A 19,472-nucleotide genomic window follows, 5' to 3' on the forward strand; every position below is an offset into this window, starting at 1 on the left:
CAATATGTAAGATTTTCTGGAAAAAGCTACACTTGTTTCTGGAAGGAAAATACTGTCAATTTCAGGTACTTCCCACAGTTTCATTAACAAGAGCTTAACACAGAAACAGCTACTTGTTCAATAAGTTTATTACTGTCTTTATCTGAAAAATCTTCATAGAAATTGTGGTTTGGTTTATTAACTCTCAGCAGCCCGTTCCTGAGCTCTAAGGAAGCTTGCCTTCTTCTGAGCTACCCGATCTTTCTTCTGGGCAAGTGACATTTTGGGACGGTTCCACCTACAGAACAAGGTAAAAAGAAGAGAAAGGGACATAAATTTTAAAAACCATAGCGAAAGAGAATAGAGAATATTTAACTTTGAAAAAGACACACTTGTAATAAAATGGAGGTCAAATAATCCCAAGTCCAATACCTGTTCTCTTCCTTAGTTAGCCTATTAAAAAATGCAGTAATTGACAGTTTCAATGTACTGGGACAGAATGGGCCACCTCGGTAGCATCCAAGGCCAATACATTTCTATCACCACAATTACTTTAGCAAACCTGGTTCCCCTCACCTCTGCAACATCATGCAGAGCTAGTGATCGAGTTTGCACAACTTCACTCAGAGTCTGAGCGAGATGAAACAAGGCAGGAACCCCTCCCAACCTCTTTCTCTTCAAAAAACAGTAAAACACATACCTCTTCTTTTTAACTTCTTTCTTAGGCTTCTTCTCATACACTGGATTCTCTCGTATTGCAGCATGAGCCTTCTTATACATCTCCTCCATCTGAAACAAAGCAAAGCAAACAGTACTTGGTTTCATTTCATATGCCCTAAACAGTAATAAAACACACTATTCTACTGCTTGCTCTATTTTGTCCTTCTAAGCCAGATTCTCAAAAGGAGCTAAACTAGATCAATATTGGTATCTTTTTGTAACCCATCTTTTCCTAAGAAAGTCCCAGTTTTTACCATAAGCAACATGAATTGACACTATTCACAAAACATAACAATCTTCCTCAAGAAAAATTCGCATGTATTTCTGAATAATTCAGCTATACTTCATGAGTCACTTAAGTTTAAAGCAAACTGTTTTCTGTAGAAACACATTTTATGCTCATTTAAAACCATGTGACCTAAATTCTTTCATTCAAGTATGGATACATGCCAGCATTTAAGATTTAAGATGAAAAATATATGGACTAACAAGCAACTGCCAAATACATCTCTGTCCTCCCACGTTCCCCATATTTCTATTTCCCACTGATTTCTGATAGGTCTTTTCAAAAGTTATTCCCAGAATCCCACACCAGGAACCTCTTGATCTACTACCACAAAACACCAGTATCTGGCAGCAGTATCAGGCCTCTGTGGAATCAGAAAGAGGCCCGAATTTCCCTAGAAAACCGCTGTCCAATTAGAAACATTAATGAGAATTTTGTTCTAAAATTCAACAAAAAACAATGCTGCAACTCTCTGAAGTGTTTTAATACCCCCACCCCAAATGACTATTGATCACATGGAAGATCAAGTCAGGAAGAGAAACTGTAAAATGTGTGAAATTCAGTAACAATTACAGCCTTCCTGAAGAATGAGTCAAGGTAATCCAGGTCTCTATAACTACTCATTCCATGTGAGTAAAATGCAATTACTGGGCTTCCCTGGTGGCTCAGTGGTTAAGAATCCCCCTGCCAAAAAAAAAATAAAAAAAAAAAAAAAAAAAAAAGAATCCCCCTGCCAATGCAGGGGACACGGGTTCGAACCCTGGTCTGGGAAGATCCCACATGCCGCAGAGCAACTAAGCCCGTGTGCCACAACTACGGAGCCTGTGCTCTAGAGCCCACGAGCCACAACTACTGAAGCCCATACGCCTAGAGCCCGTGCTCCGCAATGAGAAGCCATCGCAATGAGAAGCATGCACACCACAAGGAAGAGTAGCCCCCGCTCTCCGCAACTAGAGAAAGCCCGTGTGCAGCTACAAAGACCCAACGCAGCCAAAAATAAATTTTTTAAAATGCAATTACTACATGCATTTGTATAAAGCTTATTAGCAAAGGAAAATAATGCAAAAACAGAAAGTGATCTTTCCCTCAATTATAACTCCATTTTAAAAATAATTTTCAGACATAGGTATGCCAAATACAAAATATGCAGCAACAGAAAAGAACCTAATAAAAACACTTGATATATATCAATTTACATATAATTCTGTATTTGTAATACATTTATAATAATCTGTGATTTTTGTGTTCTATGCCTTCGCTATCGAAACTCGCACTGTCATCATCAATTACCCCAATGTATTAATAGAGAGAGCCCTGAGACTCAACTTTAGGGGTGATAAACTTTGCAGCATTAAACTGACTTTTGAAAACACGGGTCCCTTCACTTTTGCAACATCACACAGAACTAGTGATAGAATCTGTACATCTCCTTTTTTGTGTGCATGCCTGAGACACTGAGAAAGTCCAGAACATAGCACTTATCTGCTAAGAATGAAGAAAGAACCTTTTTTTCCCCATGACCTCAAAATGAGTGAAGTCTAGTAACTAGCACCTCGTATTGGAGTAGATTATGACCACATGAATGAAATTTATCAATACAGAACAGCCAAACGCATAAAAGCCACCAAAGGCTTTAGATTTGGATGCCTGAAGCCTGCCATCCTTCAGCATCTAAGAGATTCCTAAAAGCATGTTGACAAGTCCAGCTCCTCATAACAGTATCTTGTCTGACTTTTAACCTACCCTAGGTGCAACATCCCAATTTCATTTTAACATGCCCATATTCAACTTTTAACTGTTAACCTGAAATAAAACTGTATTAACATACCCACTCAAAACAAGTAGGAAACCCGGTTCTATAAATTTACCAATACAGGTATTTTTAGTTAAATTTTTACCATGTCTGGAGTTACGTTGTTCTTTATGTATTGAGAGAATTGTTTCTTGTAAGCATCTTCATCTTCTTCAATCAGGTAACGCATATAATCTGCAACGTTCTGCCCCATGATGTGCTTTCGGTGTACCTCAGCATTGAATTCTTTGCTTTCTGAATCATAACCAGGGAACCGTTTGGTACTGAAATAAAGTTTTCCATGTTTTAGTATATAATGGTTGAAATCAGTTCACTAGAAGGAATTCATTTCAGTAGCTGCCATCAGTCCCGTCTTGAAACAATTAATTGCATCACATGCAACCAAAGGACCAACTACTGACTGCTCAGTTAGTGGGACATCATCATTCAGCAGCTAATTTTTGAATTCCAGGATAGAAAATCATGCCACAAGCACCTTTAAATACCATTAAATGAACCAATGCCACTATAAAGTTAGTTCTCCTTATTTCATAGCAAAGGACAGCCTACACTCTTATTTCCAGTTGAAAGTTTAAATATTTATGTCTTTTTCTCAAACTTTTTTCCCCCCTAGAGTCCATATTTCCCCACAACTCAGTAAACAAATTTTCATTCTGAATTAAACAAACAAACAAAAAAAAAAATAGGGGGAGTACTGGTGGAATCAAGTTGCTCATTTCTAACCAAAACTTAGCCACACACAAAGGTAGTGGTTTCAACACTGGCTCTTCTGTTTATTGGCTCTAAAACCTTGGACAAATAATTTTACCCCTGAACCCCAGTCTCTTCATTTATAAACCATGTTACAGTTCCTTCCCACCCTGCCAGGTTCCCTTTGCACAGTACCCAGCACATGGCAGGTACACAATGATAGCTACTATTACTCTAATTGGTTCAGTTATCTCCACAGCCCAACCAGTTAGAAACACTGCAGTACTGGAGTCCAGGCAACGAGGCCCTGAATACTATTATTACCTGTGAGGGATAGACAAGCCTCCATCGACAGCTCCCTTCAGGGCCCCAAAAACTTTATTCCCAGTAGTAGTCCTGGCAAGCCCTGCATCCAAGTAACAGGTGAAGGCACCAGGTTGACCATCAATGCTTTCAACATTGTATTCATCTCCAGTCACCTCGACTTGGCCTTCATAAATTTTGTCCATACCAAACCTATTAAGAAGCTATTAACAAAGAAGCCAATCTAAATGCTTGTTAGAATATATTCAAACAACAATATCTCAAAATTCACAACTTGAATGACCTGACAAAAAATTTCCTTCCAAATCACTTTTTCTCTTTATCCCAATCTGCTTTTAAATATCAATTTTTAAATGCCACAAAAAGAAATTTCAGATATCCAATTTTACCAACAAGTATAACTGTTTAACAGTTTCTGAACCTGCTACATTGTCCATACTTGATTTCTGTAGCAATCAATAAGGACATGATACTTAAATTTGATTCTTATATATTTACTCAAGGGAAGTAATCTCCACCTTTCCTCGGTCATATTTAGCTATAATTCAACCACCAAATATTAAATATTATCATAGGCAGTTTTGTTTAATTTGATTACAATATTATGAGTAGGATCCTGTGCTGAAGAGAACACCTTTTGTGGCTCTACCCTGCCACTGTATTATGTTAATATGTGCCACTACTCTGCTAGTTATCTATAGTGCCTTTGCACCAAGATGCTCATATAAAAGACAATGTCCCAACCCAAACATGTTTATAACCAGTGAAGATGTGGGTCCCCAACAATGATGCATGCTTAACAATTCCACTGCAAAACAAGGTCAGAAAACAAAAACAAGGTAAGATCACATTTTCATTTCCTTTTATAGGAAATGTTGCCACCCAAAGGCAAAGATTATTAAAACAAAAATGAATCCCCCCACCAATGCCTACCCCCGCCTCAAAAGCTTAAGGCACTGCTTCTCAAAATTTAGCATGCATATAAATCACCTGGACACCCTATGAGAATATAAATTCTGAAGGTGTGGGGTATAGTCTGCATTTTTAATGTACGCTGATGGTAAGATCTACACTTCTGACTAGATCTGTCCAACAAGATAGTCACCAACTAGCCACAACCTGCTATTCATATTTAAGTTAAAAACTCAGTTATCAGCAGCACTAGACACATTTCAAGCGCTTAATAGCTACATGTGGCTAGCGGCTACCATATCAGACAGCACAGATTACAGATATCCATCAATGCAAAATAATTCTATTGGTCTAGATATACCCAACAAATGGGAGAAAACAGAAAAAAAGGCTTCCCCAGATTATAAAGTACATCTCTGTCTTAAACAAGGTATTTATATAAAATTATCTTCCCTGGTGACGCCCTTATAAGCCACAGGGCAACAGGAGGCACTCCTCTCTCCCCACAGCTAGCTGAAGGTGTCTTATCCATGTGTGAACCATCTATGTTGCAGACAACTCCAGTGAGCTAATTCCAAAATACATCCCTTAAAGTAATCTTGTACATACCCTGCGTGCCAGCAGCAGGCCAGTACAATACGCTGCAGCATAATTTGTCAGGCCAACCTTCACACCATACTTCGGGAGTTCATGAGCATAAGCCGCACAAACTATCATATCTCCTTCTATACGGGCATAAGCAATCTACAATAAGAGAAAAAACAGGTTAGTAATCTGTTTTCACTGTTTTGTGGATTACTTCCTAAGTGCCTTCTTTTTCAAACGATTTAACAAAAAAACAGACACAGATCTGCATCACTTAAGATCTTTGTTAAACCCACCCACCTTCAACAATTATGGCCTGGTCAACTACAGAAGGTAGGTTTATGAGTTTGTAAGTATGTTTGACTAATTTCACAGTACATAAGTCTCAAATTACCACAGACATCGAATATTAAAATACCTTTGGAATAAGTTATACTGTAGTTCCTTACTTCTGAGAAATACTGAAAAGACCTTGAGCTGGGAAAGCTGGTGAATTAAGGAGGCACTTTGAAAAATCAAAAAGGAATCCCTGATTATTTCAAACACCTTTTAAACTAAGCATATCTAAGTCCAACAATGTTTCAGAAAACCTAATATTTACTTATCTGAACTTAGGTATGGAGGAAGAGATTGCCTTCACAACCAACAAATTAGTCTGGCCAGAAAATAAATGTGCCTGTCTCCTCCAAATCTCAAGTACGAAAAGTTTTCCTAGTTGTAAAAGCCCAGAAAACTACCTTCTAGGAGCAAATTGCCACTTTCTGTAAGTCTTTTACATGGGAGACACCTTCGTTAAGTATTTACTAAAACCTATTTTGAACAATAATCAAGAATAAAAATAATCTTAAGAGTCTAATTTAACATTCACAACTACCTACCTCTTCAAAGTATTGGATAAGTGAACTCAGTCCACAATAAATTCTATTATCTTACTGGAATTGGAATGGGCAAGAACCTTCTACTGGGTCTCAAATTTACCCTCCCACCCCCACAAAAATAGCACAGTGCCATGAACTTCTCTAATCCCACCCCCACCCCCACCCCACCCCCACCAATTAGAAAGTGAATGGAATTAAACTGGGTCAGGATTGCCAAACAGCTGATCCTCAGAGTATTTTTTACAGTACCAATTTCCCAGGCTCCAACTTCAAACCTACTAAAAGAACTACTCAATGTTCCTTGGACTGCCAGGCACTAGACTAGATGGACCTAATGCATACGTTGTGTTTTGCTCCCCAAGTACAACTTTTCTACCACAGTGAGGGCAGAAGAGGGGGGGGGTGGAGGTTACCATCCATTACTTGCGTCTAGAATACAACTTACCTGACAAATGATATCTCTGTTAGTTACACGAACTATCATTCTGTATTTGGGTGTGTTGTACTTATTTTTATCTTGAATTACCAATCGTTTCCGAGCATAGTAGTCAGTTTTGCCCTCTGAAAAAAAAAAGTAATTTAAAAAAGTCTATTCCACTACAAAGCAGATTCTTTTCATGTCGTGAACATGAAAACCTGACCATACCTCGCCGTCTTCTAAATTTCACTTGGTATCTCTTGAAGTAGGCCTTATTCTTGACAACTTTAACAAACCCCTTTAAGATAAAAAAATGTTATTAAAACTTTGATAAATGTTTTAGCTTCTGATACTTTTGACATTTGTGTTAACTGTGTAACAAAATAACACTTAAACTTCAAAAGTGAATCCAGACACAACCATCACTTTCTCAAATCTGAAGTCAAGAATCACTTTTTCTCCTACTTTCCATATGTCAAGACTGACAGTTTCATAAAGCAAAATAAAAATGAATCAGCAGGAAAGATGGAATGAAAAAACATACAAAATGCAGGCCAATTTATTATATTCACCAGATATAAAACTGTCACATTGATTTTAAATTCTTAAACTTACTCTCAACTTTTGTTCCCTATTGGACCAGCAATATTCCTAGTGACCAACTTTGCAAAACACTGTTGAAGACAGCAATCTTGCAAACGTCAATCTGTTCTTAACACTGTCCCATTTCGAGAACCTAATATTTCCCTCTTTCCACAAATGTATTTCAAAAGCCTAAATTACTTGCCACAAAACATAACTGGCCAAGGATATATTCAGCAATTACTCCCGATTAAAACAACACTGACCCCCACCAACTAAAGCAACACCCACCCGAAGAATCATTAAAAAGCAGAGCCAGCGACGATATAGAGAAAGAGGCAGGCGACACATACCAAAGTAAATGAGCTTCTTTTCGGGGCCCAGAGACCCCACAGCCTCCAGGTTCTACTGACGGTTGTGGCTTAAAAGCCACTTCTTCGGCCCCAAAACACAGGTTTTCCGAACAATTTGCCAGCCCCGACGCTCTCCCGGAAAACCCACCAAGCAGTCATGGGTGGAGCTGGGTCCGAGGAGCCGCAGCCCGTCTCCACTCAGGCATCCCCCAGCTAGTCTGAGACTGACTCTACGCAATCTCCTCGCCCCGGCCGCCTGCCGGTGCCCCCTCTGCCGGGCCAGCACTAACCCTGTCGTTTGTCTACTATACTCACCCCATCCCCAATCCTCTGCCCCAACTCCCCCTCTTCTTCAACCCCTCCCCCCGCCCGCTTGTGCGCCGTGGCAGCCATTAAGGCCACGCTGGGAGCTGCAGCCCGACCACGGCAGAGCCGGCAATCTAATGGCATCCGATCCCTGCACAGCGCCAGACGGAACCTAGCCTGCCTTTAGGACAAGGAGGGGGAACCCCCATGCATCTGTAGCCCCGAGACCGAGATACACACTCACCATCCTGTAGAACAGAAGCTCTAGCCGCCACCAAGCTGCAAAACCAGCACGGCTCCGGGGGGGGAAAAAGGCCGTGGCGCGTGCGCAGGCGCAGTATGTAGCGCCGACGCTCACGCCAGCGACGTGTGGAAGAGAGACCCGCCGGCCGCCTGGCTTTCAGTACTCCACCCCCTGCTGGTAGGAGGACCGATGCTGGACTTCGCCTTCCCGAAACAAATCCTCAAAGTCGCGGAGTCCCAATCTCCTGACTGGTGATCCGACAGGGAAGGGAGGTGATCAGTAGCAGGGAGGATTGTAAAAGGCTTTCAGTTTCCTATGCTAGGAAGTTGTTTCATAACAAACATTATTACTTTTGTAAGCACGAAAAAAAAAAAGTTTAAAAATTAAATAGAATGAATTAGCTCTAGAGCCCCTTTACCCCCTCCTTGACTACTCCGGGTCCAGAGCATGCAGATTCCCCCTCAGGAAGCCAAGCCTGGGTTAGGGGCCTTCCCACAGCACCTTTGTACCTGTCTCAGCCTACCCTAGATTGTAAACTCCCTGAGGGTGGGCCCTGCCGTCGAGTTCACCTTTGAATCTCCAGCATTTAGCACAGTACTCACATTCAGTAAGTATTCGGTATTTGTTAAATGGTAAAAAAAAAAAAACGTACTACTGTCTCCCTCCATCGTCTTCCCTGATCCCTGACTGCCTTATTCCTTTTCCCTCCCTCCATCACTCTCATCTAGTCAACATAACTTTTTTCTAAGTCCTTTTTTTCCTTCTTTTAAAACTAATTGCAACTTAAGAATTCCCTATTCTCCACACAGAGACTGAGAAGAACCAATCAACCAAGCCACCAAACAAAAAAGCACCTCAAGAAACAGTATTCCCTCACCCAACAGTATTTCAAAGGTGGTCTTTGGGCTATTGCATGGGAATTGTGTGGGTACTAGGTAAAATGCAAATATCTGAATATTCACCACCTCTAGTAAATCAGACTGGCTGGCTTGGGGACTGGGAGTCTACATTTTATATTTGGCCTCAATCAAGCCAAGCCAAAAGGTCTCAGGAACGTAGAAAACAAATTCTATTTTCCCAATATTGGAATTTACTGACTCCACCAGGAAAAAATTACATACTGGCACAGCAATTTAAAATGTACCCATCCTTAGAATGAATTTTAACTCTGTACCCCCATCCTCCAATGATTTAAGACTGCTCTTGGGACATGAGTGTGTATAAGTTTAATCTAGCAGGAAAGAATCAGCATGTAAACTGCTCAGTGTCAGAGATGGGAGAAGGGTCTGCTGAACAGAATGACCAGATTAAATGGTTCTAAAGAACTGCCACTTGAAACAAATCAGAATCTTGAGGCCAGTTTCCTCTGGTTTCAATTTGTAACTCCTTTTATAACCAGAAAAATTTACATTGAGTCCACTCTGGCCAAGGTCTACAAAGCCCTCAAGGAGAAATGCTGAAACATTCCTCACAGGCAAGTGTGGTTCCATCTTTGTCGAGTGGCTTTTGGAAATGTAAAGAAAGAGGCATACAATTTGTGTTTATAGAAAGTACATAAGACCTTCATTTTGGTAGTCCATCAAGTTATTAGCCTACAAAACATGCCACGTGTCTTAGTCAGGCCCTTGCTTACATTGCAGGTGGAATCATCAAGAGGGAAAGTCTACCTGGAAATAGGTCCAGCCCTAACTTTTGCACGTTGTAGGGCAAGGGTACAAATGAAGGCCACATACCATTAACCTGAATATTTGGATGTTATGAAGCAAGCTAACACACAATTAAATGTTTTATTCTTCTTATCTTGCTTCTTCTTACCTTATAAACCTTTATAAGAACAAAATTAAAATATGTGAACCTATTCACTTTGGTTGCAGCTGAGGGGTTGTGGCTAGCGTGGCTGGCTCAGCCAGTGCAGTTGGTGACACCAGGAACCAGGGGGAACTTGTCCAGCACCCTCGACCAACATAATCTTGTTCAAGTAGTAATACTTAAAAATCACAGTAATGGGACAAGTCAGTTTTGTGTGCCTCCTGATATCATGCACTGAGAACACAGTCTAATTTAATTGTCTGATACATGATGAAACTGCAAACAAACCTAGATTGAGGGATATTCTACAAAGTAACTGTCTGCATTCTTCAAAAGTGACAAAATCCTGATGGATAAGGAAAGACTTAAAGAACTATTCCAGATTAAAAGAGACCAAAGTGACATGACAAACTTCATGCAATGTGTGATCCTAGACTTCATCCTGGACAAGAAAGGAAAAAAAGAAAAAGGAAGGTTTTTTATTTCTTTTGTACGAAGGACATTCTCAGAACAATCAGTGAAATTTGAATGGAATCTGTGAATTAGATGGTAGCAATAGATCAATGTTAATTTTATTTTGATAAGCACACTATGGTTATATATGAGAGTGTTCTTATTTTTTAGGAAATATACTCTGAACTATTTTGGAGTAATAGATATTATTTCAGCAACTTACGCTCAACAAATGACTCAGAAAATAATTACATTTGTGTGTATGTACACATATACATATATGTAAAGAGAAAGAAAATGATAAGGCAAACATGTTAAAATGTTAACAATAGGGAATCTGGAAGAAGGGTATATGAAAATTCTTTGTACTGTTCTTACAACCAATCTGTGATCTTGAAATTATTTCAAGATAAAAAATAAAACATTGGGAATTCCCTGGTGGTCCAGTGGTTATGACTCGGTGCTTTCACTGCCCGTGAAATACCTGGTCGGGGAACTAAGATCCTGAAAGCAGCACGGTGTGGCCAAAGGGGAGGAAAAAAAATGGGGAAATTATTAAAAATAAAACACTGATTCCTGTTAGAATAGGAAATATTTCTTTTATTATTTGAAATGAAAGCAAACTCAGTTTTATCAAATAAATCAGAAGTTTTTAGTTCTGGTAGTGATGATTTAACAATAAAATATGGAAAGTTTTCCCATATTTATTTTGCCATATATGTTACCCATATATTATGAATTTGAGGTACCTATCTACTGCCCTAATCAGCTAGTTCTTTATTGAAACCACCATAATTATGATCAAAAAACATCTTAAATTGTCTTGGGCTTCCCTGATGGCGCAGTGGTTGAGAGTCTGTCTGCCGATGCAGGGGACATGGGTTCATGCCCCGGTCAGGGAAGATCCCACATGCTGCGGAGCGGGCTCGCTGAGCCTATGCTCTGCAATGGGAGAGGCCACAACAGTGAGAGGCCCACGTAGTGCAAAAAAAAAAAAAAAACAACTTAAGTTATCTCAAAATGTTTTTTTCTTTGCAATTGTTTTTTCTTAAATCATGATGATGACAGATTTTTAAATATTTTTCTAATTTATTTATTTATTTGGTTGCGCTGGGTTTTAGTTGCAGCACGCAGGCTCCTTAGTTGTGGTGTGCAAACTCTTAGTTGCAGTATGCATGTGGGATCTAGTTCCCTGACCAGGGATGGAACCCGGGCCTTCTGCCTTAGAAGTGTGGAATCTTAACCACTGCACCACCAGGGAAGTCCCTGAAATTGGTTTTTGCTTTACATGACCTTATGGTTATACACTGAAGGATAGCAAATAGGTAAACTCCTTTATGGTTGGATCCCCTCTTTTGATATCAACACATGAGAAACATTTTAAACCTATATTTTTTTTCCCACCCCGGTTGGCATGTGGGATCTCAGTTCCCACAGTGGTCCCTGCAGTAGAAGTGCAGAATCCTAACCACTGGACCGCCAGGGAAGTCCTGTAAACCTGTATTTTTATCTAGGAAAAAAATAATTAGTCTTCAATGAAAGAATAAACTTTGTTTCTTAACAGGAAAATGTATAAAGCTATGATTTTTATAGGACTGAAAGTCAACAAAATATCAAGGACAATCAAACATAATTATGATTGAGCATGTCTGGGTGTTCTGTTCATAGGATATTTATGTTTGAATGACTAATAAGATAAAGACATACAAAATTCATAAATTATAATATATTTATTCCATAAAACTTCCTTTTTATCTCTTCATTTCAGCAAAATCTCTGTGTTGTCATCACCAAGATAGCTCGTCATTTGTGTTCTACATATAAGAAGGCCAAATTGGACAACTTTTCTTGGGTCATTGTGGTTCTTGAATAATTTTTATTAATTTCAATTTGGAGAAACTTTGCTATGCTGAAGCAAGAGAAACTGGAATTTTAAATAATGTTCATAAGGCAATACTTAGATTTGGAAATGAACCGGATTTTTCACATATCACATTCAAACAATATAATGGTGTCATATATGATAAATTATTGTTTTCAATAGAATACAATAGAAACTATTACCAGATATTTTGGTATTATATAAACCATTGCCAGTTTTATTGCAATTTTCTCTGTCTCTTACAATAATATCCACATCCACCCAAGTTTTGTTATTATTCTTACAATATTTCAACGATGGGGTGTAATACAGGAAAACAAAAATAGTAGTATGTTGCTCAATTTGTTCAAATGTCTTTTCAATCAGACTATATACACTGACCTATTAGGGTCAGAAAATAATCTCTATCGAAATTAGGTTTAGGTTTATTTGTACATGTTTTCTTCTTCACATTCATGCAAACTTTTCCATTTCCTTCTTCTAATTTCCCTATATTTCATTAGAATGTCACATTTGTTGAATATTCCTCATGCAGTTTCATTCAATTTAGAAAAAAATTTGTCTACAATTTTCATATTTTTAAAAATTAGATCTGTTTGGGGTTTGAACACTTGTACTATGATTAAAAGCAAGTAATACTACATATTAAAAAATTAGATAGCACAAATTTAAAATTCACTTTTTTCTGCCAAAGACTGATTTGCTCATTATTTGAGCACCTTCTGTTGTTTCACTTTACTCTTCTACAGACTCTCATGTCTGTCTAAATCAAATCTAACTTTTAACACAATGAAAAACCTCTGGAACCAGGAACTGGAACATAAAAATAAGCAAGAAATTGGAGGCTTGGCTTTACTCAGTCACGAAACTTCGTTATTCCAGAATCTCTTGTGTTCACATTATCACAAAGAAAGGATTCAACAAGTTAATTTGTTTTTTTGTCTTTCCTAAAAAAAATTTCCATTACTCAAATCCTCCTGTACTCCAAAGCAGTATCTGTTTCAAATGTTAACAGCAGCACAAACCTAAAACCTTCATGACATTCAGACACAATTGCCTTTTGTGTCGAGGACACAGCACAAGAAATGTGGAACAGCAATTCCCTGGGGCCTGGAAGGTGTTCATTACCAGGGCAGATGCTTAGAGTTTCTGGTGAGAGCTAAATGCCAAGTCCTAAATGACAGAGGCAGCCATAGCCACGCATTCCTTGATAAATTTACTTTTCTGTGTGTTTGTGATATGCAGGGTTTTATTAAGTACAGGACCAGGGCAAGGGGCCTGGCAAGGGCGCCTCTTGCCTGGATTAAGGGGAGGTACTTTCTGGAAACATCACAACCACCAAAGATCACCTGACTTGAAATGTCTGAGCTCCTCCCTATTGGCCTGTTCTTCCGGACTGGCCTCAATGACTCACACTTGATTGGGAGGGTAGTGAATGGGGAATAGAAAGGGAGTTGGAGGATTTCTACATATATGTTAGAAACAGCAAACATCTACTGAGACTTTACTAAGTGCCAGAGTCTATGCTAAGCGTTTACTACATTTTCTCATTTAATCTCAAAACTGCTTTAGCAGTAGTTCATTATCCCCATTTTACAGATGAAGAAAAGGATGCCACAGCCAATCACAGTGGAACCCAGGGATTTTTTGAATCTAAGCCTGCCTTAAAACTGTACTAAAATAAGGACCTTGTACTCTAAAAAGTTCATAAATGTGTATATTTGACTTTGGAATATATTCCCTGATGTATTTTTGTTTGACTAAGGGGTAAACATTCTTTGGCTTAGACTAACGACAATTAACTTTGTTTAAAAATAAAGGTGAAACTGCAGCTAGTAAACTGTTGTCATCTTCTAAGTTATCAAAGTGAACCTGAAGCTTTACAAACTTCCAGAAAATGAAGACTTAACAAAATTCTGATCGGTTTGAACTAAGGAATGTAGCTTGTTCACTAGATGAAACCCATATTATTAGGAGTAGGAGAGAAGCCCTTTAAGCTAAAGAAGACAGTCTCAGGACAAATCTGAGAAGTCCAGAACCACTTTGTTAGATGCTTAGTTAATACATGAAAGTCAAAAAATTTAAATGATTCAGTAATATTTACATGTTTTCCTGGAGACTAGATTTATAGTAAGTTATTAAGAAAAAGTTTGAATGTCTAGGGATTGCTAAACTTTAGAGGTCAGTGCTGCTTTCAGGGCAGTTATCACCTACCTGCTCACCTAATAAAATCTATTACTGCCACAAAATCCATGGAGGTATGAAATTAGGGGAAAGAACCTACCTGGGAATTAAAAGTATGTGTCTTTTTCTTTCTTGGAATCATCAAAATTAACTATAGTCTTATTTCGCCAGTTCTTCAAGGCTTAAAATATATGACTAATGACAAACTCCATACATCCTTTTGAGATTCCACTTGTTAAATGACACTAATAATATTTGTCTCCCTCTTCAGTTACTTCGGGAATATAAGGAGGGCCCAAGGTACACACAAGAAAGCCCACCAAGTTCTGTGGGAGAAACAACATAAATTATTGTGGCTGATTCTCCCCTTACGACATGACAGTAAAACCAGCTTCTGGATTCTCCCTATTTCCTGAGTCAACTTCTTCAAGGAAATATTGCTAACAAAAAAGGTGTAATTAGATCTGTTACAGACAACTTCAAAGCGATGTTCGTAATGTTCTGAGTCATTCCCGCATTTCTGTGAGGGGTCAGCATCTTGAAGAGTCTGTGATTAAAGGCACAGTGTCTTGAATGGCACTTGGTACTGGCATCATAGCCATTAGATGAGTGAATACTCAGAATGACTCTAGGAGCTCCAATGGAGGGCAGGACAAGTACATGTAATGTACTTGCTATAGAGCAAATAACACAAAAGCCTTATAGTTATACTTGATGCCTCTCTTCTAATCAAGTTCCACATCCGTATCTGGTGGTGGCTGCATTTTATTTATTTATTTTTTTTGGTCACACCACATGGCTTGCAGGATCTCAGCTCCCCAGCCAGGGATTGAAACTGGGCCACGGCAATGAAAGCCCAGAATCCTAACCACTAGGCCACCAGGGAACTCCTGTGGTGGCTGTACTTTTATATATATATGTAAATAAAATATCTGACCATTTCTCATGCCCTGGTCTAAGTTACCATCATCTGTTACCTGGATCATTGCATTAACCTCTTAGCAGTTCTCTCTGTTTCAAACCTTGCACTCCTACAATCTATTCTCCACACAGTCAGACTGATCTTTTAAAAATATGTCAGATAATGTCACTTCTGTCCTCAAAACCCTTCAATGGCCAAAGTTCCCGCCATAGCCTATGAAGCCCTACAGGGTCTGTCCCTGCCCCTATGTATCTCTGACTTCATCTCCTCTCATTCCATCCCTTCCTCATTCTACTCCAACTTACTGGCCTCGAAGCCATGCCTATCTTGGAGCTTTTGCACTATTCCCTCTCTCTTGATAGCTCATCCCCCAGATATTCATGGGATGTGCTGCCTTACTTCTTTCAAGTCTCTATTCAATTGTCTTCCTTTCAGAAAGGCCCTTCTTAACCACTCCATCTCATATAGAACACTCCATCACTCTCTATTCCCCATAGACTGCTTTTTCTACAAAGCATTTATTACCACCTAGCAATTATCAATTTATTTGTTAGTTTTTTAATAATCTATCTGCCCTCCCTACAGCAAGCCCTCCCCTTAAGGAAAGGAGGGACATTATCTGTTGCAATCACTGCTGTATCACCAGCATGAAGAACAGAACTTTGTATGCAATAAATTGAATGATAAATAAAATGAGAATAATATCATGATAGGCACATGATAATCTCTGATCATTTATTCTGATTATCCCATTTATCAATTGGTATGTAACAATCTACCTCAAAACATAGAAGCTTAAAATAATAACATTCATTTATTTTGCTGTGAATCTGTAATTTGGGCAGGTCTCAATTTGGACGGCTTAGCTGTGGTCCATTTGGCATCAGCTAAAGGAGCTCAACTGGGGCCAGAAGGATCCACATTCAAGATGGCCTATTCACATGGCTGGTAATTTGGGCTTGCTGTTGGCTAGGAGCTTGGTTCCTCTCCATGTGGGCCTCTCTATGACTTCCTCGCAGAATGCTGACTTGGTTCTTAGACAGAGTTCCAAGAGAACAAGGTAGAAGTGCATGGCATAGTGTGATTTCTACAGTACTCCACTGGACAAGGCAGTCACAAAGGCCCACCCAAGAGGAGAAGAGGCATGGACTTCACCTCTTACCCAGTAAGTGGCATGGTTCTAGAAGCGCATGTAGAATGGGAGAGATTGTTACAGACATCTATTAAAAATACAATATTCTAGGGACTTTCCTGGTGGTCCAGTCGTTAAGACCCTGTGATTCCACTGCAGGGGGCAGGGGTTCAATCCCTGGCTGGGGAAGCGGCATGGCCAAAAACAAACAAACAAACAAAAACCAATCGTCTATGCTAATTAAACCAATTTTTGAGAAACCATAAAATAATTATAACAACAAATATATTGGTGTGTATGGAACTGTGCTACATAATAACTGTACGTTTTGGGGACTCATGTTACAAGTTATGCTTAGAGTATCTCAGAAAAAGAAATATTCAATTTCTTTCTGGTCTTCACCTCTGGTCCTACCTTCTGTGACTCTTTTCCAGCTTCCATAACCACCTCTTTAAAAGGGACTTCAACCAGGACTGAATTCTTGCTCTTTTCTTTCCTCTACTATTAAAAAATTATATTAAATAAAATTTAAAATAGCAATTAAAAAGTCAATAAATGTATTCTGACCACACATCCCAAACGTTTTCTTTTTCTTTTTTTTCAAATTTATTTATTTTAGGCTGCGTTGGGTCTTTGATGCTGCCCGTGGGCTTTTCTCTAGTTGTGGCGAGCGGGGGCTACTGTTCATTGCTGTGCGCGGGCTCCTCATTGCGGCAGCTTCTCTTGTTGCACGGGCTCTAGGCACGTGGACTTCAGTAGTTGTGGCGCACAGGCTTAGTTGCTCTGCGGCACGTGGGATCTTCCCGGTCCAGGGCTCAAACCCATGTCCCCTGCATCAGCAGGCGGATTCTTAACCACTGCGCCACCAGGGAAGCCCCCAAACGTTTTCTTAACTGTCTTCATTTTCAAATATTCCTTTTTTTGTGTAGTTGGATATGCATAATTGTTCGTCTTTTAATTTTACATGAGGTATTTTTTGATGTTTATAAGTTTACAGTTGATTATGGGTAGTTTGGTATTGCTTGCAGTGCCTCTGTGCACCAGAAGGAGGATTGCACTCAGAAAGCTGCCAGAGGGGTTTCCCTGGTGGCGCAGTGGTTGAGAATCCGCCTGCCAATGCAGGGGACAAGGGTTTGAGCCCTGATCCGGGAAGATCCCACATGCCGTGGAGCAACTAAGCCCATGAGCCACAACTACTGAGCCTGCACTCTAGAACCCGTGAGCCATAACTACTGAGCCCACATGCTGCAACTACTGAAGCCTGCGTGCAGCAACAAAGACCCAACGCAGCCAAAAATAAATAAATAAATAAATTTATTTTTAAAAAAAGGAAGAAAGAAAGAAAGCTGCCAGAAGATCAAGCTGTATTTCAAGAGAGAAAAGCCAGTAGGGAAATGAACAAATGACTTGCTCCTCTCCGTCCAAGTGTACCTGAAGAAGGGCACAGCTACTGGCTACTGTCCCAAAATATGGGAAGTACAGGAGGAGGATGCAAATGAAAAGCTGGGGGAAGTTTTTAAAGATTCCTCTATTTCCACTAATGGCAAGACAGGAGCAGGTCAGTTTTAGGGTTTGTGCATGTGTGTCTGTGTGTATGTTTCAGGTGGGGTAGGGAGGATAGGGAGGAATGCCTCACGGAGAGAACATGGGTAATGACAGTCAGTAGGTGTCATTACAGTAGTAAGCGACTTCACAAAAAAAAAAACAGAAACAAAAACAAAACAGGAAGTAAGCACAGGACTTCATAGACATTGTACAGTTCATATCCATGTGCACTTCTATGTTTGGCCCTAAAATATGAGATGACCTATATGTGTGCCACAACTGTCCTTTGTATTTCAATCTTCTATAATACACAGATGGACATTCTGCCTCCAGCATGGAATTGACTGTATCTCCTAGGCCTACTGTCTCCTAATTTTTGCCCCATCTCTTTAACCCATTAATACCTTCTGCCACTCTTTGGTTGAGATAAAGACCAGCTTAGTGTGGGACACCTTTTCAAGAATATCTGAGGTTCAGTTGTAGTGACTTTGTATGTTCTGAAGACCTTAAGTGACTGAATCACTTCCGGGATAACTTTAAATTTGAAACCACCAAACCAGAAAGACTCCAGACCATTATGGGTCCCAGGGCCAGGGTAGTGTCAAAGAGGGAGAATAGGCTTTAGTATCTGCACGATGTTCATTAGCACCGCAGTCATTGAATAGACAATAAGTATTTTCTCAATTTCTGTAAAGTGTTATGTAAATGCAGCTTCAAGACCTGTTCCCTCACCCTACCTTCCCCCCCTAGAAAGCTGCCTGTCCCAGGCCCCTGCCATGTAGGAATCCTAAATCCATCACTAGTTCCTTATCTGCAATGACCCAACAACATTTGGCTTCCTGACTTGGCTTGATGATTACAGTCTCATCTTCAGTTTTTGAGTGGGTGCAATTGAGAGTCTTTGAACTTTGCTAAACTTCAAGTCTCATACAACCAATGTAACTGCAGTGTTTACATTGGAATAACAGGTTCTGATCAGCATTAGTATGGGTACTTAAGTGTAGTTTTAACTTCTTTGCTTTTAGTTCACTGTGCATACTTTGGCCATTTAATCATGGAAGTAATCATTAAAACATGGTGTTATCCCAGTCATAGTGAAGTAAAGGACCAGTCCAAAAAAAAAAAAGTCTAAAATGGCTCTTGGCTTTATTTTTTTAAATTTTTATTTTATATTGGAACATAGTTGATTAACAATATTGTGTTAGTTTCAGATGCATAAAATGGCTCTTTGGTTTAAAACTACAAGTATAAGAATAATTTTTCATCTGCCAAAAGTATAAAATTAACATGACTTTCTAGACAGAAGACTTAAAATTTTGCTGTTACCATTACTTGACACATTTGTTAATGAATCATAAGTCCTTTTTCCCAGAACAAAGTAAGTTTTTTCTCTAGAACAGAGTAGATAACTTTTTTTTTTCCTACCAGAATTCTTCTCAAAGAGAGCACTTGAGA

General features: G+C 39.3%; 1 protein-coding gene and 2 non-coding genes across 3 annotated transcripts; all 3 read right to left on the bottom strand.

The window, feature by feature from the left end:
- Positions 1 to 110: 110 nt before the first annotated feature.
- RPL5 (ribosomal protein L5) lies at positions 111 to 8,188 on the bottom strand. Its single transcript, XM_060139570.1, has 8 exons — positions 8,091 to 8,188; positions 6,834 to 6,903; positions 6,633 to 6,748; positions 5,334 to 5,468; positions 3,813 to 4,015; positions 2,883 to 3,061; positions 680 to 764; positions 111 to 277 (listed from the first exon to the last, which is right to left on the bottom strand). The coding sequence occupies exons 1-8, from the start codon at positions 8,091 to 8,093 to the stop codon at positions 178 to 180; spliced, it is 891 nt and encodes a 296-aa protein (XP_059995553.1). The 5' UTR covers positions 8,094 to 8,188; the 3' UTR covers positions 111 to 177.
- On the bottom strand, positions 462 to 594 carry LOC132516560 (small nucleolar RNA SNORA66). Its single transcript, XR_009539386.1, has one exon. It is a non-coding gene; the product is annotated as a small nucleolar RNA SNORA66 (small nucleolar RNA).
- On the bottom strand, positions 3,134 to 3,229 carry LOC132516552 (small nucleolar RNA SNORD21). The gene has a single exon (XR_009539378.1). It is a non-coding gene; the product is annotated as a small nucleolar RNA SNORD21 (small nucleolar RNA).
- Positions 8,189 to 19,472: the final 11,284 nt, after the last annotated feature.

Source organism: Lagenorhynchus albirostris, chromosome 2 (genome assembly GCF_949774975.1).
Source record: "Lagenorhynchus albirostris chromosome 2, mLagAlb1.1, whole genome shotgun sequence".
Classification (NCBI taxonomy): Eukaryota; Metazoa; Chordata; class Mammalia; order Artiodactyla; family Delphinidae; genus Lagenorhynchus; species Lagenorhynchus albirostris.

Bases quoted from the DNA above. Each gene is read 5' to 3' on its own strand.
- RPL5 (XM_060139570.1), bottom strand. The intron at 5,469-6,632 runs GTAAGTTGTATT...CTCTTATTGTAG, and splicing joins ACAGAGATATCATTTGTCAG to ATTGCTTATGCCCGTATAGA. The intron at 278-679 runs GTATGTGTTTTA...CTTGTTCTGTAG, and splicing joins AAAGAAGTTAAAAAGAAGAG to GTGGAACCGTCCCAAAATGT.